The 27954-nt window shown below is 41.6% G+C and overlaps 1 protein-coding gene across 1 annotated transcript in view; it reads left to right on the top strand.

Moving 5' to 3' along the window:
* PTPRG (protein tyrosine phosphatase receptor type G) overlaps nucleotides 1–27954 on the top strand; it is a 379786-nt gene that overhangs the window by 332048 nt on the left and 19784 nt on the right. Inside the window, exons 15-16 of the mRNA XM_072347365.1 lie at nucleotides 10147–10238; nucleotides 19908–19999. Of these exons, the coding sequence (XP_072203466.1) occupies nucleotides 10147–10238; nucleotides 19908–19999 (184 nt within the window). The remainder of the gene's footprint in view (nucleotides 1–10146; nucleotides 10239–19907; nucleotides 20000–27954) is intronic.

The following is a 27954-nucleotide window of genomic DNA, read 5'->3' as shown; positions in this document are numbered from 1 at the left end:
GCCTGCTCTTCTTCCTCTCTTGACCTGTTTCTCTGTTGCACTAATGGCAGCAAAAGCCCCACCAAAGATCTCTTAAGAACATGGAAATGAAATGCATAAATACAGTAAGGGCAAAATGAACCTAAATGGGTAAAGGTGTCAGCACTGAGCAATTTGCCTAGGAGGAGACATCTCCCACGTTCCTCCAGGATAGCATGCCTGCCTTTGCAACTGTTTCACTTTGTAAGCTGTAAAAGAAAGGAAAACATTGAGACAAGAGCTTGCTTTTAATTTCCATGTCAACTTCTGAGCAAGTGCCTGATATGCTGAGGCACATTCTTCATACACTGAGAAGCATCCATAATTATTTCTGATAGGCAAACTCCCATTCTTGTGTGTTGTTCTTTTTCCTTCTTTCCTCCAGTCCAACACTTGTCAACACTGAAAGGTTATAAAGAGCTTAGTAAAAGGTAGATTAAAGCTTTGGAAATGGTGCAAATAAGAACAGTCTGTAAATAGAAAATACACTGAACAGTATCTGGTGCCAAGGGGTCTAATGATTAACACTGGTTGACTGAATTTCTTCTGTTTTTCTTGTTTGCATTGAACTTTTATCTTGAAACTAAATCTCCTCCTCCCTGTGATTCATTTTGTTGTTAGATGCATCTGTGCACTGATTAAGACAACAGGAAAGCAGTGGTTTACTTGCCCAAGTGTATGCAGGCTGAAAAAGAGCTTGTTGTGAGGATGAAAGCGTTCCCTATCTTCAGAGTGGTTTTAAATGATTTCTTAAAAGTAAAGTCTCTTCTACATCTGTTGCTTTGTGATTTTTCAGTTCTTGACTCTTTTCTATAATTGGGGGTCTGTCAATATACTTCATGATAACTTCTCTGATATGCCTTGTGCTTTGATTCTCCATGTGCAATAAATGAGTGTTTCCTTGACACTAAAATTCAAGGGGTTTTGAATGAGCCACAGGCCTGAATCTTCAAAGATGTCCTTTTTCTTAGTAAATTCTTTGAAAAGAAAAAACTCTTTCTCATTTTACCTCAAGTATTTCATGATGATCCTGGTACTCCCCTCTGCCTCATGGTGTACTGGATTATGCCTCCATTAGTTGCTCATAATACTTCTAGATTTTTTTATTACAGCTTATTTTGTTGATGGACAAATTAATTTAAAATATGCATTGTTTTTACTTTATGTGCTCCTTTATTATGCCTAAGTATGCTTAATACTGCATACTAATTTGGAATATTCATTAGATTTTTCTTATAATATTGTCTTGGGATTTGCTTGATGTTCTTGCTATCGTTGATACTATTCATTTTTAGAAACGCTCTTGCAGAAAGTACAGAGGTGCTCAATGCAAATGCTGCTGGATGGATCCTACTGATGCAGGGTCATTTTATGCCGATCTGTTAATTGATGTGGGTCTGATGTCTTCAGCAAAGGGAACCCAGTGGATATGTTTGTACCACACTGATTATCCAGTTTGACCAGAGCTCTACTTCAGGCGATACAACTTGCTTCCCTGCAGCATAGCTCCTATTCATGCAGAGCTATGCCCAAGGTACATAGCTGAGCAGCTAAGGCGTGTTGGAGCAGGCAGAGCTCACACTATGTACCTGCATCTCTCCTGGCATACCAGACAGGTCATCGGGGTCTGACTCTCATGTTTTTGTAGAGCTTGTTAGAGATGTATTCAGCATACTGGAGCAGAATACACAGTGCAGTATCCTCAGTGGTTTGGTTAAGAGCTCGGTATGTTATTGTCTCTGAAGTTTGTTTCCTCATCACATTTGTTAACCTTTGAATGCAAGAAACTCATTAAAGCAATTCTTCAGACACGGGTACTCCAGACTTCCCCAGAGCTCTTGAGTTGCTGCCACATTAGCACCAACAGCAGCAAGAAGCGAATCTCCAAATGGGTTGATTGATAGCGAGATTAATGATCCTCAAGACTTCTGTCCAGGTTTATTATTCGGCAGCATACAAATCTTTGCTTTCAGGGAGTTGGGTGGGGAGGGAGGAGCAGCTGGCTGCCACCCGGTCTGTCCGTATTAGCGTGATGAGGTGACGGACGTAGCTCTGGCGGAGCACTACCATTAGGGAGTGTTTTTCAGCATTCTCATTATCTCCCAGGTACTAAATAATTTGCTTCTCTGCTCTTGGTGCCAGCTGCTCTTTTCTTTTCCTTTGTGCTATGCTTCTAAAGGTTGTCCTTTTGTTCCATGTCTAATTGTGTTCTAAACAGAGTTAAGAAATAGAACATTAACAAAATTTAAGTAGCAATTTCTTTTTGAAATGGATAGTGAAATAGGCCCACCTTCTGAATACACGGTGATGAAAAGAGGAAGGAAATAATCACACTTTCATTATTTCCCCCCTGGCCCCAAATATTCTGAACATGAATTATGTCCAGCAGCGCTGGGAAATCTTCCTAGTTCTCCCATGCAGTTTTTGTCCAGGTGCAAATGGGTATGTCTGATGAGGGAGCTTCCCATTGAGTATTTCGTTGTGTTTAACAAACTGTGGCATTTCTGCCTGAAGACGGGCATGGCCTTCAAAACAGGAAATCTCTGCTGAGGTTGCTGGTACATCCTTGCGTTGTTAGGTTCCAGTCTGTGCCTTGGCATACCTAAAATACCTCCCAGTTTAATGTCCTGATGTTGCATTTGAAGGAAGGAAATGACGTTTTTTGCAAAGAGAAAAGCAGGGCTCTTCCATTTTGAGGGATTAGGTGAGTTTTCCAAACACAAAGTTTCTGCTGTCCTGTCTTAGCTGGGATCTTGTCTATATTGTGCTTCTTATAACACAGTTTTCATCCAGATGAATTACACTTTGCATTAAAAATACCTGCGTTTTAACCTCCTGGTGTGCTACCCTCTGTTTTCATTCTTTCCTCTCCTGAGATTCATCCTAAAGGGAATTCATGTCCTGAAATGATAATATCAAGTATGCCCAATTTTGTGTTCTTAGAGGTGCTACTAAAAGCTCCTTTCTAGTAAGAGGCAATCTTCTCTGATTGCTGCAGTTCTTGTGATTACAGAACGACTCTTCACTCAGTTAAATTTAGCTTCTGTCGGTGAGGAAGTTTTAGGTTCCTTTTTAAGATTACATTATGTTTGGGGCATTGGAAGTATGCGTTTTATAGGAACTGCCTAAGGAAAAGCTTGTCTTTGTTTTCATCTGTTTTTCTAGTTTTGTGGCACAAACATTGCATTAATAAATAGTTGCCTGTGAGAGCAGGAAATGAATACGTCTGGCTTGCCTTTGGTTTTTAAAAGCATACCTAATTTTTAAACCATTTTAAGATACCACCTATAGGTTTCTCTACCCCCCTTCTTTGCCTGAAGACATTAAACGTTTGAATGGTAATGCATCCACTAGGAAGCTTGTTCTCCTGCAGTAGAAAATACTGATGAGTAAACCCACTCAGTCATCTGTAAAATTGCTGAGTGTATCCAACACAGCTGTTGTGAGTATTGATTAAAGCAGGAGGGAAGGTCTGATGCTGCTAGCCCTGTCAGAGGTCACCAGGAGAGTAATTAGCTACCAAGTGTTACAGGGCCAAGTGTCATCACAAATAAGGTTTCGCGATTGCCTTTGCCATTCTCCAGGGAGCACAGGAAGATGGGAGAAGGAAGCGTGGAAAATGTTTGTGCTGAGTTAAACTAAGATTTATCCACTTAAAATTTGCAATTAAAGAGCTTTCTAAGTGCTTTTCTACACTGGCCACCTGGGCGCTTTCCGGTCACAGAGCTGACGGAGGGGGGAGGACTTGAAAGCGGCTCCTCTTGGTGCGTGTTGTCATTTTGGGACTCTTTAGCCATTTTTATAGCCTTCTAAAGTGATTATTCTTTGTATCATGTCTGAGTTCAGTACCATGCGTGATTTAAATGGGTGTGTGTTTCTGGTGCAGGAAGCTGCCATCGAAATCTCAGAGGATAGGGAGAAGAGGATTTTTAATTTCGTGGAGAGCTGTGCAGTCAGCTGGCAAATTTAGGCTGACAATATTAAATTAGCTGTCTTTCTGTGTCAAAAATCCCCTGCCTTGTTTGCAGATTAGTTTTTCAGATGGAGAATTCTACCAGCGGTGTGTTCTTCATCCCAAATACGGTCTCTGAGTTTTGTCCACCTTTGGGTTTTTTTTTTCTTCTATCTGCCTTTTTCTTGTCTTTATTTCTCTCTGTTTGAATTGTGTGCAATTGGACTGGTGATCATTTAGCATTTGGAGCCTCTTGGCTTCTATGGAGCTGTATGTTGGTGTGCCACAGCTCACAGGTGTGAGAAAGCATTTCCTCCTTGCTCAGAGGAAGCCCTCAGAAAGGGACAGCCTCCTTCTTACCATTCTGTCTGCCGAGGACTTGGCAGCTGTGAACTTCTGAAATCTATCCATGTACTGTCTAGACCTCTCAAGTTAACGTCTCTGTATGATGCGCAGCACAGCTCAAGAAGATTACAGGCAGAGATTGCTTTGTTGGGGAGAAGGCAAATGGCTTCAGGAGGGAAATGCAGGAACGTCACGGGGAAATTTTCCACCTTTATCACCTTTCCTTCGCTGTCCTAATTTTTATGCATTCCTGCTCTGGATATCCTCCCACAGCTCAAGTTCAGTCAGCCCTCACAGCGTTACTGTTCCTGCACAGCATAGGTTCTTTTGTAGAAAGCTTTCAGATTCTGATCGTTAAGCATTAAGACCTGAGAAGGAAAATAATTGTGGAAAATTGGGGCAATATAAGCCATTTTCTGGCTGAAAAAGAGTAAATGCAGATGTCCCTCTGATACAATGAACAGCATATCAGAGCTCCATGCTGCTCACTTATTCATATTCATAAGATCAGCTTTTTCTGTGTGGTTTTCTCTTCTCTTTTTCTTCTGAGCTCTTGAGTCAGTTTTATTGCTCATAAAAATCAGTGACTGATGACCCCAGCTAGAACAGTGCAGACTGCAGACAGCTGTTGTCCAGGCTCCCATCCACTGCTCTGCTGGTGACATGGTCGTGATTTGCAGCGCTTCTGTTGTTTCGTAGTCTGTGGCTCTTTTCTGAGGAGTCATTGCCAATTCTGACAGTGACAAATGCTTGCCAAGGAATAGTGAAGCTAGTTTAAAGTGCAGAGCCATGTGTTACTAGTACACTTGACTGCATACATACTCTTGTTTTTGGTGCCAGCAGAAAGCAATCTTAATTGTGTCTCCTGGAAAACATGCAAAACAGTTCAATGAGAATCTGAAGCATCTTTTCTTCTATTGAAAGTGAGAATGAATGTGCAGAGGTAGTGAAAAGGATAATTTCCTGTCTTTGTAGCCCTACTTGGTCGTTATTTGCAGCCCCCCCTTGGGATGGAGGGGCATGGTGGTTGAATGCTTGTATGCAGGTTGCATTCAATAAAGTACAAGCCCTGTCCTGTGCAGCCTGGTATGAAGGTCCATTGTAGATCTTGGTTTGACTTCTGCTCAGTCTGTCCTGCCCACGAGGCAGAGGCTGTGTGTGAAAGTGGGGTGGTTGCAGCACCTCTTCATTAACAAATGTACGTTCTGCTGAGTTTCCATCTGTGGGAGGCTGTTTCTGGATAAGGGTACCCAGAGGACAAGGTTTGCCCTGCACTGATGATAGTGAATAGGCATCCAGGACCCTTTCAAGCCATCTGCCCCAAATTGGACATGCATTAGGAGGTAATGACCCAAGAATAGAGTAGCTGCAAAGAAACCAGGAACGTAGAGTTCCATGGTGCTATTAGAGAAATAAAGAATAAATCTGCGTAGCCTTGGAGGGGGAATACGCGTTGGCTCCAGCCAACAGAAACTTATGTGGAAAGAAAGAGCAGATCCCTCGCGTGCAAGTGATCGATGGCCATGCCACTCACTTCTGCATGTGAGGAAGGACACAGCTCTTGGACGTCCCCAGAAAGCAAAGCATTCCTCTTTGATATTTTCCCACATTCAGCTGCTGTTCTGATGGTGCCAGCGAGCCACTGTGCAGGCAGTTGATTGCCCCACCACAGCAATCCCTTGCTGCTTCTCCTTCTGCCTCAGCTGCTCCTGGGCAGTGTGAGTCCCTCGCTTGTCAGTACAGATCAGGGGATGCTGCAAGGCTGAGTGCATGGAGCAAAGGCCAAATGCTGCCCTCCCAGCTATTCCCAGACCTCCATGGACTGCAGCACACGCTGTGTGTTTGTACTGGAGGCAAAATTAACTAAACACAAAGGCATTATCTTCTATGAGAAAATGAAATGCATCCATGCTTTCAGGCCGTGGTCTGATCTGGCTGTCTCTCTCTCGCTTTTAGATGAGTATAAAGGAGAAGCTGCTTGAGTTTTATTAACTAATAACCAAGGAAACCCTTTTGGAGTGTCAGAATCTCACGAGACATCTCTTCTTTCACTGAAGCTAATCTGCTGTTCTGTTCAGCGGAGATGGAACAAGCATCTAACTCAGCTAATCAGGACCATCTCTCGGCATATTCTTTTTGCCTGCAGTGTGATAATAAGGTGCTGCTGCTCTGCATTTAACATTCTGCTAGTTTGCGTTAATAAAGCGCTGTCAGTATCTCTGCAAAAAGACTCTGGGCAGGGGGATGCACTCACTCCCTAATGTTGTCTTTGCTCTCCAGCCCCTGCCTCTGCCCCTTCTCCAGGGAGATGCTAATCTCTCAGTGTTGTACTTTCTGCCTTTCTGTCCATATGTGACAATTGTGTGTCTGATCGCCACAATCTCGCACAGTTATTGTACCCTAGGGAAAAGGAGCCAAAAAAACATATGGGGCTAGAGAAAACGGTGTGCTTCACTGCTCACAGGCGTATTTCAGAGACAACTGACTCTTGGGTATAGTGCAGGAAATATGTGGGGGCTCTGAAATCTTTTGGAAGTGAAAAATCAAAGCTGTGATTTGCTTTTCCTCAGCCAATGCTGAATGTAGGATTACTCTAAAATTAGTGTTTCAGTTGCTAAAATTGTAATCCTCGCGGATGCTGCTGACATCGGGATTGCTCATTCAGTAAGGATTGCATCTATCAGGAAAAAAAAGAAAAATATATATATCTGTTTCTTTCTGCTCTGTTGGTTTTCTGAGCAAATGGACACACGGGCACAAGCAGCCCGACATGTATACACACAGGTTAGAAATTACAAGCTGAAGTGCTCATCATGAAAGTAGATGTAGACTTACACCTTGTCTAGCCTTGCTTCCATTCCCACTTCTCTCTGTGGCTGCTTGTCCAGTGACTTGAAACAAGCAATTTTCTGCTCTCATACCTACTTTTTTGCAGCCCTTCCCATAGACACACAAATTTACTGCAGCCTCTTCTCGTAGCCTTAGCAACTGCTGCCACTTAAGGTTTGTGTACGGAGAAGGGTAATGGGCAGAGGATCATGCCAGGAGATAGAAAAGAGCAGCCTAAACTGGGGAAGAAGGCAGATACTGAATTCTCTGACATGGCTTCCTGTAGCCTGGGTCCCAGCTATCAGTATGTATTACATCGAACTAGATGGGTTTGCAAGAGACTCCTCTTGTATCCAGGCAACTCCTTAACTGGTCAGGCTGAAAAATGGCCATAACCCAAACTTCAGTGCTTGAAGATGTCTGTGTGGCACCCTTGGATGGATGCTCCCTCCTGGTGCTGCAAAGAGGAGAGGTGCAAGAGTAAGACTGAGGTCCAGTAAGCAAAACTTGCTGGAAAACTCATGCAGGATTGAGTTTCATCCCATCAGTACTGCCTCACACTGTCACTGGGAACCTCAGAGATGGGGGAGTCACCTGGGGTATGGACATTGCAGGCCGTGTTCAGGGAGCTCAGGGGTAAACATGGAGGGCTTACAGCAGCTGTGAGCAGGTTGAAAAAGGAGTTTTTGAGGCATATCTTCATGTAACCTGCCGATATCTGGCATGCTATGGGATATATGTGTATAAGGGTGTGCTTTAGTGTGGTGTCTGTAACTGAGAAAACCTTTATTCAAATTGTGTGGTGGTTGTCTTTTCAAAAACAGCTACAGAAAGTCTACCGGGCATAAAACACAGAATTGTTAATGACATTAATGATTGCAGCAAACTTTACTGTGTGAAATATTCATTTAATATGTTGTTATTCCAGTGTTGTGCTCAGCAGAGATATGCTGCTCTGGGTATCCAGCTATCACCACCGTGGGCTTTACAGTATCACACCGTGTGATTATGCAATACAATTACATGTTTTGAAGCTATTAAGGAAAAGCTATCTTATGCCTGCATTAAAAAACCATAATGGCAGCCTATCAGAGTCTCCCAGAGTCTAAAATAGCAAATTACAAAAAATAATTGCTTTTCTTAAGCATCATCAGCTTTAAAAAATCCTGTAAATCCCTAAGTAAAGGTCTGTCCTTTTATCAAACACCTTCTTAAGGCCTTCATTACAAGGAGAAGCAGTTCAAGGATTTCTGTAGTATTGACTCAAGGGAAAGAGCCCCAAATATATCAAAATCAGGAACATTTTGCCTGTTTCATATTCATAGTTTCTTCCTTTCTGTGTGACTGATTTATTCTGCTGTGTGCCCCCAGGGTGTGCATTGTCCAAAATAAAGGCTGCCAAAAAAAAGAGGAGGATGGGGAGCAAGCGTGATGGGGGGAGTTGAACCGTTGTTCTTAAATGCTGAGACTCCTGTGCATCTTGAATCCTCATGTGTGAACTCACCTTATGGTGTTTCTTAACAAAAGCATACTGCCTAAATAACTAACTTCAGCACAATGCAAGACGTCGTGTCTGAAAATAGAAAGCTGCTATGAGACAGTTACTCCATGCTGTGAAATATGCTCTTTCCTGCTTCTGTATTGTCTTAAGTTGTACTTGTGCTGCTGCAGCATGTGCTCGCATTATAAAGCGCCGGGATTGTGTAGAACAAAGTACAAATGCATAGAAAGCAGAAAGCAAGTGCCCATGGTTATTTTAGCTTCTGGTTTTGCCTAAGAGAGTGGTTTGCTTTTCAGCAACTTTTTTGCTCTCTGGCACGTCTAGATGTAGGAAACAAAGGCAGCACAAATTGCTTGCACCATGTCAGCAAAGCTGGCTCTACAGAGTGGGCTCTCTATGTAGAGCACAATGCCCAAATTACAGAGGAGCAGACTGCAAGGCAGAAACTTGTAAGCCACTCCATGCAAATACGCAAGGGAAACGGCACACTTGACAAAAGGTGCAGCTCAGAAGGTCGCCTGCAAACTTTGCCCAGGTGTTGAGCAGTTCATTAGGGGCTGCAGGGAGGCATCTCTGCCATGGGAAGCCATTGTTAAGCACCCTGACAGATGAGAGCAGACCCTTCTCTTGTCACAATAGCTGCTCAGACCAAGCAAGGCTCATTAAATATTCAGTTCCAGCCTCAAGCAGCTCATTAAGTCAGCAATGAGGAGTGACGCTGGTGTTGGAAAACCCTGCCTCAGTTAACATCACCATGCAGAGTCTCCTCGGATCTCTTCATGTTATTCTGCTCAGTACTTTTTCTGTGATGACCAGCTTGTGCTCTCTGCTTTGCATTAAATACAGGTAAAGAAAGTCAGGTGGATTTATGTTCTCCTATTCTTTATGGGCCTTTTCAGTGATGAGTCCTGGGGCCCGAGCAAAGTGTCTGTTGTGTTTTTCTGTAGTCATACAAGTTTGCAGGAGGAGGATGGGGTGAGGGTTATGTGGCTCCAGTGTTATAATACAAACAGTAATGTTTGAAGGATAAGTTTTACAGCAGAACTTTCGTGACGTGCAGCAGTTACAGATGCTGTATTACCATCTGTCCACTGTTACATAGCAGAAACTTTTACAGTAAGTGTGTGTTGCCTGGAAATGTTGTGTCTTAGGTGGATTTGGTTTAAGTTGTATGCTGAATGATTCTTGTGTGCAGCTTTTGAATGATGTATTTGAAACCTGTTTTGCAACCACTGACTTCTATGAGTATACTTTCATTTTCAGTGGTCAGAATAATATGCAGTGGCACTTATGGTGGGTGGATGTCAGCTGTCAATGAATTAGAGCACACCAGAGTCTGGAATTAGGATTGAAACTGTTGAGAACTCAAATATCTTATCTACTGATGTTTTAAAACTGTAACATCTGTAGGTCTGGAGCAGTAGTGGAAAAGCCAAACGTGCAAAATTTGGGGCTTTTTCACACCCTGAACCTTTTTTCTTCTTTTTTTCTCCTTTAACAGAAAGTGTTTTCAGACTGCCCATTTCTATGTGGAAGACAGCAGCTCACCCCGCGTGGTCCCCAATGAAAGTATTCCCATCATACCTATTCCAGGTAAGGTGGACTTAATCCCTATATTTTTGCTATTTTAAGTCTTGTTTGATTACACAAAGAAGAGGATGTTGTACTTGTGATAAATTGTGTGTTAAAAAAAAAATAAATGGTGGTATTGATGCTGCTGCATTTAATATAAGGTGCTTTGTAATGGGGCTGTGAGTACCAGCGTTGTACTTTTCCATAGGCATCTCTCCCATGTTGTTTTAATAGAAATTTCAGAATAACCTTTGTAAAATGTCAAAAGCACAAGCAACACTTCTTAAAAACACCAACACATCGCATCCAAAGTGAAACCAACTGCTCCTTTGGGGTGGGTTGGGGACAAGGAATGCACAGCTCCACTTCTCGCTTGAGATGTGGGCATTTACCCCCCACTTTTGATGTGAGCAGAGGTGGTGTTTGTTGGGTCTCAGGGAAGAAAGCAAGGCACAAAGATAAGCACGCAGTCTCAAGTGAAGTTCAAAACCATCTGTTAATTTGGTATTAATCAAGTTATCAAAGGTCAAATTCTCCCCTCAGCTATGTCGAGAGCAAAGCTGGTTGCAAGGTTTAGCACTGTATTCTATTAATGAGGTGTTTCCACTGGGAATTATCGAGGATCCAGCTCCCTTGAAGCAGTGATGAGAGAGAACAGCTCAGTGTTATAATGGCCTTTGCAGCCACTGACTTGTTTGATGTTGCTTGGTTTCATGCACAAGATTAACATACCCAAAATGTTGGATTGACCTCAGCTTATCAGATGTTTGTGCTTGTCACTTTAAGGTGGTATTCTGAATTTCTTGGTCGTATTCTGTAATTTAAATTGTTGGTGTGAGCACAGTGGAAGGGAGTGCCTTCTGGAAGTACCTCCCTCTGTTTATTAACTGCTACCTGTACAGGTGGTCTGTAATAAGGCTCAAAGTTAGTAGACGTAAATTCCAGCTACGTTGCCTTTTTCCAAAGGTCGGAGGCACTTCCTGAAAATATCTTGGGGCTCTCTCACACATTTCCTATGTTTGGTGATACAGAAGACACCTATTTCCCCCGATGCTCTCACTGCTAAATGATACTCTTCTCTGACATCAGCTGCTGCTCCTGCATAGGCCACCCACTGAAATTTCTTCAAAAAATTAAGTAACAAAATTCTCCTTTGAACTAATTGCAACTGATGAATTGATAAGCCCTTGGAATTTTCTGGTGGGAGCTGCCAAAGCATGTGAGAAAGTGTTATTTTGCTACATGGATTGCAACATTAAAATATAAGTGGCATTTTCTCAAAAGCATGTTTTTTGAAGTGATCTTGTTAGCTTGTGAAGCCCTAGACAATGCATCCTTAAAAAAGATATTGGAATAGATCCCTGTGGAACCATGCATCTACCACCTACAGTTTAGTGGACCAACTTCTACTTTCAGTTACATGCAAGCAGCCACGCTGGTGGCAATTCAGAGCAGTGTGCCTAAAGATGCCTACAAACTGGCCAGGGCCTATCCACAGCATGCAGGGAGCTGTAGCTGGTTGGGGTTGGCTCATTCTTGCCCACAAATGGGCCCAGAAACCAGGCACAGTGATGTCCTGATACAACTTGAGGGGTCTTGGAAGTGATGCTGTTGTCTCTGTTCTGCTCTGCGGACATTGCTGGCATACTCAGAATTCATTTTCATTCTTATTTCTTTGCTACATTCAGTTCTTACTTTGACATGCCCTCTGTTTCCTTGGATCTGTGAATTCTAAAGCATAACTCTAGAAGATACGCAGCATAACCTTTTAGGTCCAAAATGTAAACAAGTTTTGGAATGGTTTTATTCATTATCTACTTCACTTCCCATGGCACACACGCTTGATTATTGCGCATGAAGCCACATCACCCATAGGCATGTGGTTTGCTGTGCGAATTTGCTCTGAGACCCAAATCATTATCATTATTCGTAATTATCTACACTACTTGATCTAGAGAAACATGGGACAAAGGAGATATCATCAACTGAGTCAACCACTGGATATTACAGCTGAGGAGTAAATGTAAACTCACACAAGCGTTGTGCCTGACAGACATATCTATAATCAGTGGCAGAATTCTGAACCATCCCTACAACCCAACTAAACAAAATTATTTCTCCATATCCTGTTTCTTTGCCCAATGTACCCAGTTGATTTTGGCCACATGTACATCGTCTTTGTATGGATATCTTCACTACAACGCTTGGTATGGGCAAGATCTCCCTCAGCAAACCAGCTTCTGTTCCCATCTGTTTATTTTTCCATAGTTGGGTTGCATCTGCACTTGTTCCATTTTGGTAGAGTTGAATGGGAGTAGCAGCAGCATTGTAGCTGCAAAGCTGTATGTTTTACATGCTGCAAGACAAAAGATAGATACCCCTATCAGTCCTCCTTTGTTCTTATTGCGAGACCTGCTCCATGATTGCAGTGCAGAATTGCCCCTCTGTGTAACATAGATGGTAATAAGCACCAATTCTTCTTTCATCCTCCCCCTGTCGTTTGTTCAGAGCATTTCTGCTCTGGTCCATGCATTGTTCTGGAATGTGCTGTGGCTTTCCAGGTTCTTCTTCCAGCCCACGGGCACAACAGGCATTGTGGTTCTGCTGCCAGGTCCTGAGATCAGTACAGAGATAGGTGAGGACTGACACCAAGGTAAAGCTCAAAACTCCACATTAAAAAAAAAACAGTCCAGAGAAACACAGATCGTAAAGAACAGAGCAGCTGGCCCGTGCAGCTGGTTCACTTAGCATATTGTTCTGGATGTCTTTCACCATTTTTAATAGAAGTAAAATGTCTCAGATGTGATGCCAGTCCTTTCAGCTAGGTCTAGACTGCAAGACTCAGAAGCACTTCCCAGTGCTTGGATCACATTGTGTATTGCATTGCAGTAGATTAGGGCTGTTGTTTTGTTTTGTTTTGTTTTTCACTAGCTTCTGATTTAGTATATTTAAAATAACTAGTGATAGAATCTGTGGGAGAAACACTGTTATACTTCTTCAAGAGATATCTCACTTTACAAGGAAACTGCTGAGCCTTGGTGTCTCACTGTTTTTTGCTAAGATGTGGCTGTCTCAAGGTGCATCCCAAGGCAGAGGAGCAGGGCTAAGGACTGTGACTGTGTGAGTCACTGTGCCAGGGACTGCTGAGGTACGGAGGGACGTGCTAACTGAAGCTGAGGACTTGTTTCTCAAGGGCATAAAGTTTCTCTCTGAGCACAGAGGTAGTGCTCTTCAGCTGTTTAAGACTTTGCCTGCTTTCTGTTCCCTGTGGATTTATGTTCCAGCACCATATTGTGAGCTGTACCTATCTTCAGCTTCAATTAAATCCATGAATGCAGTATTGCAAACAGCCATCCTCTGAAGCCAGGAAAATATCAAGGTATTTCAAGGAACATTCACCTTCCTTTTTTCTCTGCCACCAGCTCTGCTCCTGTAGTGCTCAGAACAATTCCTGGTAGCTATCTAATAATGGTACTTGAAGTGGAGGCTTCATGTGTTGACTGAATCACCCAAACACATTTTTATGATGGCCACATGGAATGTGAACAGATCCTTTTCAGAAAGCTGTCATGCTGGACTGCAGAGAGCTCCAGAGTTGCACATCTGTGTGCTTAAACCTTAAATGCAATAAGTATATGTAATTAATGGCACAGCTGGGACCAGAGGATGGAAATGTGTGAGATTGGAGTTGTGCTCCTTAGCAGTCAGTACCAAATAAGATCATGTTTAATGTCTGTGCTAATGGAAAATTCTCATTGTTTCATTCTCTTGGATTGAAATTGGTTTTTTGCTTAAAGGGAAGAAGTGTATTGATATTACATTTGTAATTAATGATACCCTAATCTAAGATTTGTACAAGCAGATTTAAACTGAGCTCTTATTTTGACACATATAGAATTTTATCATTAACATCTTTATATTCCTGACTGACACGTAGCTAATAGCATTGTAGCAGATAAAATCTTGAAGCAAGAGGGATGAATGTAGCTGCAGTATTACACAGGTGATTCTTCATATTCTGCTTTTTCACATGTCTCTCCTTTGCCAGAAATTCGCCCCTGTATTCATTTGACTTCATTGTAACCAGTAGTTCATAATTATCTTGCAGAAAAGGATTCTGTGTTCCTCCTTCAGAATCCCTACCTCATCAGGACACTCGGGTGTGCTTACAGCTCCATGTCTTTCCACAATGAAAGACATTTATTAAAAACAATGCTTGATTAAACAAATAACTAAAAAATGTGATCATTAATGGGGAAGGGTATCCCCCATAATCAACTCTCAGTATTTTATTATTTATCTTCATTTATCTAAATGGCGTTACTTTGATTATAAACTTAGATTTATGATTTCTCTAAATTAGTGAGGTCACTGGCTTTGAGATGATGCCAGCTACTTTCAGCAGGTAGTTTGAGCTCCTACTGCTTTGCTTGTTGTATCCAACTGTATTGCTTTCTTAGTATGTGTGCAGGTACAAACTCCACAGAAAGCAAAGACCTACTCAGTATTAAGAGTTTTTAAATGACTTTGTTGTATCATAAATCAACTGATACTCGTGTTATACAGATAAAACTGTTCTTATATTCCTGGCCTTTTTTTATACAGAAAGCAATGTGATCAGTCAGAAAAATTTATTATTCCACATGAAATACAATGGCTTCAGTTGCATCCTTATTTTAAATAGTTAAGCAAGGAAAGTCAGTGTGCTGCGGAATTAAAGGCTCTGACTGTATAAATATGTGTAATTCAAATGCATTAAATCTAAAATCCTTTGAAGAAAGTGGGGCACCTCCCATTTTTATGCGTGGGATTACTTGTGGAGTCAAGTACTAGCGTGAGTTAGGGCACGAGCTGGCAGTGAAGTTGCCTGCTTAAACATTTCAATTTCAGTTTCAATCAGTGCCAAAATCTGAGCTGTATGTGAAGTTTTTGGTCCCTGTAATGTGCGCACTTCAGAGCCTGCTTACAGTCTGTAGATGCAGAAGTCTTTGGAGCCTCTCTCCAGAGGTGGACACCTGAGCTCAGTGAATTTGATGGGACATTCTCAATAACCTTGGCCTCAGCTGGGGCTGAATTTCACCCAAGGGTGTGCTATTAATCTTTGCATTATTCTTTATGATCAGCTGCTTTTCTAGAGAGACACCAGGTACAGACCTATTGGGGCCTTACATCCCATGTGCTGTGTGTGCTCTGATAAAGCTTGATACGGCTGCATGGATCCTATTTAAGTTTGGGCACTCAGTGCCCCATTACTGGCTGTGGAAATGAATCTGCTGAACTGCACTTCATGTAGTTACTTCTCCTGCAGTACTGCATGTAAAGGCAAGCTTTTGCTATAGCTCTGCCAGCCTTCACTCTACCTAGTACATATGGAATGGCTGTTGAACTGTGGTGGAACAAGCTTTCATGTTAAAGTAAGGAATAAGATATAAGGAGTGTATTGGATTTATTTAATAGAGTGCATAAGATAATAGTTGAAAAAAACAAAAGCATTTTTACACACTGTGAAAGACACAGGAGAATCTTCATACCAAGATTTCTTTGCATGTATCAAATGTAAAGTCTTAAGAGAAACCCAAACTCCTAACTAGGCAAGGTAATATGAAGAAGTGCTTTGCTTCTGACCTTCTGGATTAATTCCTGACTCAAAACTGTCTATTCCACTCCAATACCCCTAAACCAACTGGTGAGCTCGCAGGCTATAAATGAGTCAGAGTGTCTCCTAGAACTTATTATGTGGAAATGCCATCTCTGATACAAAATTCCATTTTTCTTTTGCAATTGGCTTCTAGTGCTTTGAGGCAGCTTATTAAGTGGGAGGTTGAGGAAAATCCTTCCTGGTAGGATTACTAATTGTCCGACTTTAAATGTAACCCTGTCCTAACTTTATTGCTTCTGCATACTTTGGGCTTCTTTTGAAGGTGCCTGTCATCCAAAAAAGTGTATGCATTCTGCACTGTCTGCTGCCACTTCTTAGAAAATGAGGTATAAGTGAAGGTTTTCCTCTTCCATCCTTTCTAAACAAACACCCTTTTTCTTGGCATTCTCCTTTTTAGAAGGAAATGAGATGCATTGTGCTCCCCTTGGGTTTTGTGGTTGTGATACTCCATTCAGATACGTGGACCTGCAAGTGAAAATGGGAATTCCACCCAAGTTTTCATTGTCTGGGATAGTACTGAAAGACAGCCCCATCTATCAGCTTCAGTAGTATCTGATTGTAAATAATTTTATTATAAATTACATTGCTTATAATAACATTCATATATATTTGTATTTATATAAATATAATCTTAAAGTATTGAGCCTTTTGCCCCTTTTTACTTCTTTCTCTGCATAACATGATGTCTGAGCATACTAGAAAGGTTCCAGATTCATATTTTGTAATGATGTAAATCCAGAAACATTTTACTTACTCTGATACAACAGATTGTTAAATCCAAGCTAGAAAGAGCTGTAATTATGTCTGTGGTGTCAGAGGTGAAGGTATGTTATTAAAACATTTCCTTATTCTCTTTGAAGAATGTGTGGATCTTGCAAGATATAAGCATCATACAGGCCATATCAAATGTCACTCTGGTTTCTGGATGGGAAAAGGTATATGATGCAAAAGGAAATAAACACAGAATATCTGTTAAGGCTCCTAATTAGCCATTATAGGATTCCTTAATCTCTTCAATTGACTAAAAGAATTACAGTCATCAAAGTCTATTTTTTTTTCATGTTGGAGTGGGGGGTTAACCTTTGGACTGAAAGCAGTGCAAGGAAAAGCATATTCTCTGTGCATTTAGCTACATCTGTTGCTTTTCTCAGAGAAGGTCAAAGCTGTCTTCAGGTAACATCAGAGCAGATATCATTTCAGAGTACTGAGTACATTGGTATGTATTTCACCAGAGGTCCAACAAACTGCCCACGACTAAGCATGCACATATACCGCAGCTTGAGTAATTAATGCTCCTGGCTGAGGGCTCAGTGTTGGAGGACATGAATAGAAAATTACAGGTCCAAATCAGCACTTTCCTTTTCTGTTGGTTAGTGTAATAGGCTCTGTCTTACAGCGTCCTTCTTGCAACTAGCAGCAGGGACAAGATGGGCAGCTCACATCTCCAGTCCTCAAGGGATGGCTTCTCCTGACAGACCTTGCATGGTCAGCATGGCCACGTTATCCCAGCAGTATAAAAGCTGGAAAATCATTCAAATCAAACATTACAATTGTTTCAACATGGTTTTCCTGAGTTTATGGGCAACTTCAGCAGCATAAGCTCCGTGTCTCCCAGTGACCTCATATGTCAAGAGTATTTACTGTTCATTTGCTGTTTGTTTCCCGTGTTATCAAATGGGGTAAGAAATGGCATTGGGTTATGGCTTATGTGGGGAGTCAAAGTGTTTGTAGAAGAGAAAATGCAGGAGAGGAAAATGGGAGAAGAAAAATAAGGGATAGTGAACAGCAGAGAAGTGAATAAACAGTGGCTATAAAGGTGGAGAGATGCTGCCACCATGCAGTGATGACGATAAAGGAGAGGTAACCCTGTTTTGCCATGGATCTCTGGTACAGACCCATCCTTGAAATTGGTGGGGATTCAATGGACTGGGGAGCATGTTATCTCTGATGTATTTTTTGGCTCACAGATCACAATTAAAATTAAATTCTACCTTCTGCAAAATTAAATTGGACACTCGAGTTTGCTACAGCGAATCCTTGATCTTGGTTGGTCTCAGCTGGGCTAGACTACTCAAGAAAAAATAATAAATATGGATCTTTTCTAGTGACAGTGTGTGAAATTGCTATCATCGCACAAGCTATTTTCAGGGAAATTTAGGATGTTACTTTTCAGGAGAGGAAAGATTGTTTTACAGGCTCTTGCTATTGACTGCTGTTCGTATCGCTCATTCCATTCAAGTGTCTTGGCTTCAAAAATATTAATACAAATGTTGCTCTGAGATGGTGATATACTCAGTATTACACAAAATAAATGTTAGCACTTAAATATTGCTAAGTGCCAGCATTTCTACATTCTGCAGCTTTTCACTAAGATGAACATACACTTGTCAAATGTTTTGAATTCTTTATTATTCAGAAAATGAGCATGTGGTTAATTAAAGTAGCATTACTACACCGGGAGGTGATCAGATTGCAAACATATCTTTAACAATTGGCTCGTGTAAATAAAATAGAAGAGAGCTGATTGAAATCTGAAAATGTCAATAGATGCAAAAAGCCACCCCAGAGCGCTACCTGATAAAATAAGAGTAGAGAAGTAATGACATGGTCAATATTAACTGCCATCAACTGGAGAGCAATCAGGTTGTCAGGGCTGGATCTATAAAATTCTTGCCAAAGTAGAACCTCATTTACACATACAGATCTTCATACCCTTTGCTAAGAAAAGCATATGTGACAGCTTAGGGGTTTTAGCTGCCAAAGATCTTTCACTCTGAATACAGTAAATGTCACATCTATTTATTTATCGTTAAATTTTGCTAAGTATCTGTAGAAATATTTGGATTTTTTCTATCATAATGTAGATGTTCAAAAGGAAAGGAATCCAGATTATAATGCAGCTGTAGTACCAAACCATATGGCTGCAAAATGAGAGCAAAAATACATCACTGAATTACTGGGAGTAAACATAAACTGGATGCAATCTTCAGAAGAATATTAAATGGGATACATAAATACCAGTGTGTTGCCATAAAATCATGCAGTCAGACAATGGTAGCCATCAGGCGATAGATTATTTCACATGCTGAAAGTAATCACAGTTGTATAGCAATTTACATTTCCTAAATGCCAGACTGAAAATATTAACTAATGAATCTTGGCAAGCGCAGTGTTTCTACCAACTGCAGTGGTGGTTATAACAACATCTATGCCTTTTTTGAGAGAGAGAAAGAGAGGGAAATAAGGCAACCGTCCTACATTCCAGATTTATTAGGACCTGTCCATGGGTATAGATGCTAGAAATACTCTTGTTTGTCTTCAGTTCAGGTCAAGCATTTAGCTTCTTTCTTTTGAGAAAATTTGGGTGGGTTGTTTATCAGTGAATATGGGGTAGCGTTTGCATGATGGTGAACAAGAGCAAGTGGTCCAGTGAAGACGTGTTCAGTGTTAAGAATAACGCCTGACATGAGAGAAAGCTCAAATTAGCATGGGTGTCATGTTCCTTGTTCTTCAGCTCGGAGACAATTTAATGCTAAATTCTCTCTTTTGATATATTTTTGTGTAAAAAGGAAAAAGTTAGTAATTTCTCTGTTCCAGGAGAAAAGTCTTTGCTTCTGCTCAGTCTGATAAAAACTTACTGGGTGCGATTATGATCTGTGCTTTCCTACACAGTCTACACTGTTCTTTTTATACAAGATGGAAGGAGAGAAGATCTCATCATTCCCTTCACAGCTACCTGCAAACTGTGTACAAGAACTAAACAATGCTTGAATTTCAATTGGCCTTTTTAAATAAGAATCACAGGGAATAGACTCAATATTCGTATTTGCAGTGCTTAGAATTAGAAATATAATATGAATGTACATCAAAATTGTGCAGATTTATCAGGCTTTCTTATTACTGCATATTGAACTAGCTCTGCAAATGGGAGCTCAGATCTACGTGTGTTCACTCAGTCCTTTATTTTCCAAGTTTGCATCTGAGAGTTTTACATATGAAACAACCCTGAATATCTTTCTTTCTTTCTACAGATGATATGGAAGCAATTCCCGTCAAGCAGTTTGTTAAACACATCAGTGAGCTGTATTCTAATAACCAGCATGGGTTCTCAGAAGACTTTGAGGTATGATTTAATGATCCACTAATAAAAGTGTTGTTTTCCTAAAGTTAATTGCGTATTAATAATAAGGGGCTGTGTGACATCTGTGTGATGTTGTCATGTCAGGTAAATGCAATACTTGAATGCATCAGAAGAGAGAGGGAAAGACCAATTTGCTACCAGGTATGAACAGTCTGGGACTGGATGTTTGCAGGTTTCTCCACACCACAGAGAGAAGGTCTGAGGCAGGCTTCTATTGCAATTAGTCCCTTTAAGGGGAACCATACTAGGTTTTTATTATATGCCTGCAACACGAAGATACAAGCAGTTGTTTTCAACTCCGTATTTCTCTTATAATCTGCAGCTTATTTTAGTCCTGTTGGCCCAGAGTTTGCTTTATCAAGTCACACTGAGTAGGTACTTAGCCTTGGCCCAAAAGGAGCAAAAACAGTAGACACTGTGAGAGAGAATAATAGTGTTTGGTCTTCAGTGAAAGCCCCGAACTATAGCTGTGCCTTCCATTTGCACTGTGTCATTTGCTGGAGTCCTTCTTCCTCCATTGATATGGGAGCAATTGGTTGTTTTGTTCCAGTAAAACTGAAGATAAAGATTTCAGGACTTGTTTGTGAGTGTTCACTTAAAGTAACTATTTTAAAACTTGCATCTTACCAGCTGTCTAGGACAGATTCTGACCTATAAATATGCTATAAATTGGAGGTAATTCCAAAGAAATGAAAGCCATTTGCATTGACTGGGTTACCAAACCCATACTGCCAAAATATAGTGAACATCACATAGTGTGAGGATGGACTGCGGTTGAGCACTAAGAAGTCAGTATTCTCTGCCTAGCTTTTAGGCATCTCTTGCATTCAGTCTAATCAAAATCACAGCTGAACTTTGAGAAGTGCAGGAAACAGGAGGAGCCCCAGGAAATTGCATTGGAGCTGTGGGTACTGGCTTCCCCATCAGCAAAAAGAGGTGTGTTTGTTTGATGCATGTGAATTACACGGGCAGCTCTGCTTACAAACAAGGCAATGAAACAAAATAGGTGGCCTAATATCTACAGCTTCTTTACTTACTGCAGTAAAGACAGGACTGTATGTGGGAATTGTTTTTAATGGGATCATTTAAAACATTTATCGTCGCTGTTTGTTTACTGTCTATAAAGAGTGGCTGTTTTGTATGGTGCCCAAAAACCATTGTGCAAGTTAGAAACATTTTGTATTCATGAGGAAAGCAAATGTGTAAGGTGTTAAAGTGATTTAGTTCAATTGACTGCTGGCTGGATGGCTGAGCAGGAATATTGAGGCATTTAACAATGTTGATGGTATTCAGGACAAACATTTATTCTCCAGAGAGTAGAATTTGATCAGGATGATCAAATGCAACTCACTCTTCTCAATTATTTATGAATTGTGACCCCAATGCTATTCATCACAGCTGGGTTTTACACCATTTAATTATTCAAAATAATCACCAACACATTTGTAAACTTGGTTTGGCTTTAAGCTGGCTTTGCTTCAGCTGTCACAAAATCACTGCTATTAACAAATGTTGGACACCTTCCGCCCATGTTTTAGGGAAAGAAAACACTGCTGTAATAGCCCTATTTGTCCCTTTCTCCTGGAGCCCCCTGCTGCGGGTGTAACACCAGAAATGCCAGTCAGGAGACATGGCTTGAGCCAATTAGTCCTGTTCCTGGGAGTGCAGAGTCCCCTCAGCAGGAACTTAAACTCTCCATCTGCACTGCACACACCAAATTCTGTTCTCCCCACTGGCTCAAAATTTAGATCATCTCCTTTGAAGTCAGCGTAGCTGCATCAGTTGTGTTTTCTCAGTCACTGTGGTCTCTGCCTCCTAAAGACTAAACAAAATCTACAGTGAAGAGAGGGAGCAGGAACAAGAAGGTGGCTGTTTGGGATCAACCTCTCAGCTCCCTTTCATTGCTTATCTTCTGCCCTGCAGACACCTCAGGGGCCTCATTTTCTGCCTTAGAATTCACAGATATGGGATGGAAGAGTGAAGCCAGACCCTGTGGGTGTAATGATGTCTGGTTTTTGGTGTGAATCTCTTTGTTTTTGGCAGCATGCTGTGTGTTGTGTGGAGTTCGTTTTCAAATGAAGAAGGTGCCTGTGAAAGTAAACGTTATGAATGCTACCTCCCTCCTCTTACAATGAGTGTAATTACAGCAAGATATTTCCTGAATGTGCTTAGGAAGCATTTCATGTGCAAGGGAAAAAAGGGCTGGGAACTGACAAATCTTGTGTTGGAAAGTACATCCAATCTGGCTCCTTATTCCCTGTGGGTAACTGCAGTGCAGGTAGCCAGCTTTCTTGTCGGGTGATAGCTGAGCTTTCCTCTATGCAAAGAACTGCTGAGATTTCCTTTGAGTCCCATGAATTTTCCGTCTTTGATATAAGCCAGAAACATATAGCCCAATTCAGTATTGAGCAACTTTAACTTTTGGACCTCAAGTCCAAACCCCTGCATTATCAGTGCTCATTTCTGATGTAACTCCTTGTATTTCAGCTTGGAATTCGTTTGACCTAAAGCTGAGAAAAGCTCAAGGAGTTTTTTTGGCTTGTTCCCAGGCAGCACCAGCCCCTTTTGCCATGGCAAATGGGGTGAGATGCCATGTTTTCACCAGGCAGCACTGGGACAGGGTTTGGTGCCTCTTTTCCCTGTGTGCACTGGGACAAGACTGAGCAGAGACCGAGAGGTGTGGCCAGGAATTTTCTTGGCATCGTGATGTTTAATAGACTTTTATAGACCTTCTTCACTCTGTACCTTTCTTCTTCCTTTACCTTTCAGAGGGGGGGAGACCAAAACTGTGCACAGTGTGTAATGAGTGGATTTGCTGCAGAGTTCTGCAGGAGCACAGTGATCTTTTCTCTTTGGTTTTCTATTACTTTCATCCTTCCTAACATACTATTTGTTTTTTAACAACTATTGAGCACTCAGCTGACACCTCTAGAAAACTATCAGCTGTGACCCCAAGGTCTCGTCACTGAATGGCAATAGCAAATTGAGAAGCTGTCAGTGTGTATATATAGTTAGGGTTGTTTTTCTCAAGTACATCACTTTGCATTTATCAACATTGAATTTCATTTGCCATTTTATCATTCAGCCACTCGGTACTGGGAGATCATTCTGCTTCCCTTGGAAAACAGCTTTTTTTGTTGTTTTTTTCTTTAAATTATCCTGAATAATTTTGTATTATGGACGCACTTTGTCTCCTTTGCCGTCCGTTTATGAATAGATTAGGTCCCCATAAGGTCCCACTGGAGAAATGTGAACGCTGCCGATTCCCAGGTGGTAACTACCTGCTCATATACAAGAGGAATTTTCCTTTTGCTCCACAACAGATCGGTTTTTTAAGTAATGTTTTCTGAGAGGCCTTTTCAAAACCATTTCAGAAATCCATATATGTGACTCTCTTCTAGACCATCCTTGCCTATGGGCTTCCTCAGGGACCCCTCCACAGTGTATTAGAGGCACTCACTAGCTCTGCTATTTATTATAGTGTCTGGCAGTTTTCCCCGTAGACCAGTCAGACTTAGTAGGCTGTGGTGCCTGAAATCCCTTCTGATTCTCTTTTGCAAAACTGGTGTCACATTCACCATCTTCTGTTCCCCTGATACTCAGTCTGATTACACAGGGCACGCGCCCTCCGAATTCTTGTATCAAAAAGAGTGCGAAGTGCCACCTCCCACAGTAAAGCTTTGCACTCCCTCCTCCTGGCCTGTTACTGGAAGAGCACAGTAATTTCTTTTCATAGTCATGTCCTTTCACTCTGAGAATGGAACGTTAAGCCAAGAAATCACCCTCCGTCCCCAAAGCGAACTGTGAATTCTTCTAATGTAATACCCTATTTGGATTTCTGAGGTCAGATGATTTTATTTACCTCCTCCCAAATTCTGAGTGAGTCGGTCAGCACTGCTGCAGGAGCCATTAGAGTGGGTGAGTGCTGTCTCTGCAGACCTCTCTCCTGCCTGTGGCTGTCCGAGTGCAATGAATCATTGCCAATTTGGAGTCTGAACAGGCTCAGTGAACTCGGAGGCAGGCTGTCTAGCTCCCTCATCACATAAAATGAAAATATCTTTATACTCCAGTGGCACCTTCTTCTCAATGTCCTAAGTGTAAGAAAATAACATAAATCCGTATCTTCAGTGATGGGGCAGGGATTTGCTGGTGTTGTTCTCATGGTTGCTGTGACTCAGGGCAGGGGTCGTTCGCTCTCTTTAACCAGTGACCTCGGAATGTTGTTCTCTTGTGAAGGGCTGCATTGAAGACTGAGATAATGCTGCGCTTTGCACATTTCTTGAGACACTAAAAACACTGTGTAGTTATACTGGCATCCTTTGCAGATTAGACACAGCATACATCAGTCTCGTACTTATTACTGTATCTACACCAAGGAATTTGGCAGTAGAAAGATGCCGTTTCAAAAGCGTGCTGCTAGCAAACATTGCTGCATTGGGAAATATTTTAGAAACCTGACCTAAAACTGCCATAATTAAAGGTATTCTCAGGCTGTGCATTACTGCAGTGAAAGCAAAGGGAAGCGCAGAGCTGTGCAGCTGGAGGATGAAGGACCCCTGCAGAGGACGGCCTTCCTGGAGTCTAGCTTATTGCCAGACCCAGACCAACAAGCCGGCATGAATTAAGAGATAAAGTTGAAGGGAAACAGCAAAAGAAGTTCAGATGTCATAGAATCATTTAGGTTGAAAAAGACCTTGAAGATCACAAAGTCCAACCGTCAACCTGACCATTCACATCTATAAACCAGGTCCCTTAGTGCCACATCCACACACTTCTTAAATACCTCCTGGCTGCCTGTCACTATTGACATTCCCAAAAGTCTGTACCTAGAAACCCCACTCAGAGGATCCATAGCTGCACATGGGGAGTACGAGATCTTGGTCATATTCCCACCTCCGTACATACAGAAGGGCAGGATGCAGTGAGCAGATGCTCCACCACCCTCTGCTCTCACATCTGCAGGCAACACCTGAACATACAGCCCAGCAGCACACACACCTCGGCAGTCCCAACTCACTCACGCTTGCACCAATTTTTAACTCTTTATTCATGATTCCTCTGCTGTTATTCCTGTGTTTGGGCCTTTTGGTTTATTTATTTCCCCTTCTGTCTTGGTTGTCCCCAGCTCACCTCTCTCTTGAGTGCCATCACAGAGTTTTTACTAGTGCTAAATTATTGCAAAAATCTACACTGTTCCTGTGGGAGATCTTCAGATGCGATTTGCTGTCTCTATTGGTGTGCCATCCTCATGTTTGCTGTGATAAAAGAAACAGCAAGAGCACTATCACAGAACTCTCTAATTTGGGATTAAAATAATAGATCAAAAATGATCTTAGGGGCGGACGAACGAACTGCTTTGGTACTGATAAATGCCAGAATTATATCAAAACTTAGCGATGGATCTTATCTAATTTAGCCCTTCAGATTAGGATCCTTCCTTTGTTCGTGACTCCTGCTCATTGCTATTCATAGGCTTTTACAGTTCAGCTCCTCCTAGGACGTCTCCTTAATGAACTAATGGGAAACAACAGCAGCACTGCATAAGGCCAAATCAAGAGACCGAGTTCCTGCTCACTCACTGTGGCAAAAATTCCTGCTCAGAGCCTTATATTGCCAGCAAGATGCTGGAGCGGTTTGATTTTACACTTAAATGGAAATTCTTTGAAGTTTAGGAGAAACTAATCTTTAACTTGTTTCAGAGAGGCAATGAAAATGGGTCGTTAAACCTGGGTGTATCAAATTCCAATTAGCATTAGCATGGACAATATAATTAAAAGGTAAATTAGCCATAATAGCATAGACTAGAACACTTTTTACAGTAACTAACAGTCAATTGAAACGATGTACTTTGGTTTCTTGGGTTGCCAATGATAAGTTGAAAGGACAGAACGAGATCCTTTATCCATTCATCTTTGGACAGTAATGTGTTCTGCAGAGTTAAACGTGAGGAGCAGCAGCACGCCTTTAGAATCACTACAAGAGACTAAGCAGGACTGAGGAAGATGAAGAAAAGAGCCCAGAGCTGAAAAATTCCTTTGATACGGGAGGGTGAATAATGCACTTAGTGATAGGGGCACTGTGCTGCTCCAAGGTGCTAAAAGCAGTTATGTGCTAATTGCAGAAGAGTTTGTCAAGGCTGCAGTGAACAGGCTGGGATCAGACCTGAGCTGGTGGTCTGCCTGCAGACTTAGGTTGTAGCAGTGGTATGACATGGGGATGCTTTACATGCAGGTGAATGACTTGCCAGCCAAGCAGTGGCCAGCAGGAAGCTGGAGGATTTCCACCAGCCCCTTCTGGTCGGCCAGTCCCAGCACCCCAGTGCCTTCTTTGTGCCGTGGACTGGAGCAGACAGGCTGAACGTGAAATCGCCTTTTATTTTTCTACTATTTTTGGCAAGGGGAGGCTTTTCTTGAGCGGTCCCCCTTTGCTGTTCTTCAGCAGGGTGTAGGATAGGAATCCAGCACTGTAGCAGTTTACCAGAGTATTAAAATTCATTTAAAACAGCCAGTGTTAAGAAAAGGCATTTTCAGAGGATCAGCTCTCACAGCATAAGACCTTCTTTTCCACTGCTGTGTTTTTCACCATCTTCACTTAATCTTCCTCTTCTATTAACTTTGTATTGGCCAGCTGGGAACACGTACAGCTGAGAAAACAGTCGGCATCAACATAAAAAGGTTAATTAAAGTGATTAACCTTACCAACAATTCCCTTATGGAAGAATCCTATAGAATTTAATAGAAAGGGATGCATTTACTATGTAGTATTTAAACTGTCAGAGAAAATTCCTTAGCAGGGATGTAATTCCCTATTAAATTCTCTAACTTTTTAGAGTATTCTCCACAGAACCTTACTGGATTCATCTGTGTTAAACTCCGCCGCAGTTGGCATAAATATTTCAATGCTAATAACGCCTAAAGAGAGTTCTGTAGCAGTATGGGGATGGAGGGTTTGACGTAAGGCTTTTCAGAAGTGGAGGAGCATTTTTGAGGAGTGACCTCGAGCGGCACAGCAAGGATTTTACACCATTTCACCATGTATAAATAAAAGGTAAAACAAAATGGCATTAAATGAAAGTAAGAGGGAAGTGATGCTGCTTTGCCATTTGTGACTGAGGCTGCACTGATCCTGCCTGGTGTATAATCAGAAGTCCCCTGTTTACTGGAGCTGACAAACAGCATTAGGGGAAGCGCACGCTGTAGTGTGGGTTTTCTTCTGTGATAGAAATGGAACTATGAAAATTCTATGAGGACCAGCTGAGGGTTTTGCCTGATTCTTCTTTGTCTTCGCTCAGCTCATCTCCTTGAATGTGAATGTAGTTATTGCTCCCTGTGGAGAAGGCGGAGAAAAAAGCAATTGTTATTTGGGAGTGTCGTGTGGATATAAAAGCTATAAAATGCTCCAGGTTTTAGTATACTTGGCACTTTTAAAATGTAAATGCTGAGGAAGGTATCAAAATTGCAGCACATCTCCTTTGTGTAGCTCCTGTGTAATGCTGAACTCTGATACATCTGCTGTTTGTATAGCATTTCTCTTGATAATTTTTCTCTGTCACTTAGCTTGTGATCTTTGCAGCAGCTGTGAGCTCCTAATGACTTTCTCTCTTAGGCAGGTTCTATACTGTTATTTTTAAAGCCTGTAGTACAAAGTAATTCGGCATTTCCCCATCTATCCTTGGGGAAATGGGTTCTATTTGGTGAGACTTCTGGGACTTGACAGTGATTTGAAATAACTAGTTTCTTCCAATATGTTGCTAATTCCAAACGTTAATATGTTCTTCAAAAATGTGCTTTAAAACTGCAAATATTGATGCTAATGATAAAACAGGGGTTAGCTTTGTCAAGAAGGTTGTAGAAGAAAAATATCTGACTCAGAAGTGGTATCATATGTGAGTTGGGGGATGGCAGTCATTTGGTTTGCAGGGCAGTCCTGATGGGTAT

This window comes from Excalfactoria chinensis, chromosome 12 (genome assembly GCF_039878825.1).
Source record: "Excalfactoria chinensis isolate bCotChi1 chromosome 12, bCotChi1.hap2, whole genome shotgun sequence".
Taxonomy (NCBI): domain Eukaryota; kingdom Metazoa; phylum Chordata; class Aves; order Galliformes; family Phasianidae; genus Excalfactoria; species Excalfactoria chinensis.
Note: the sequence above shows the minus strand (reverse complement) of the source record. Positions and strands in the feature narration are given on the sequence as shown.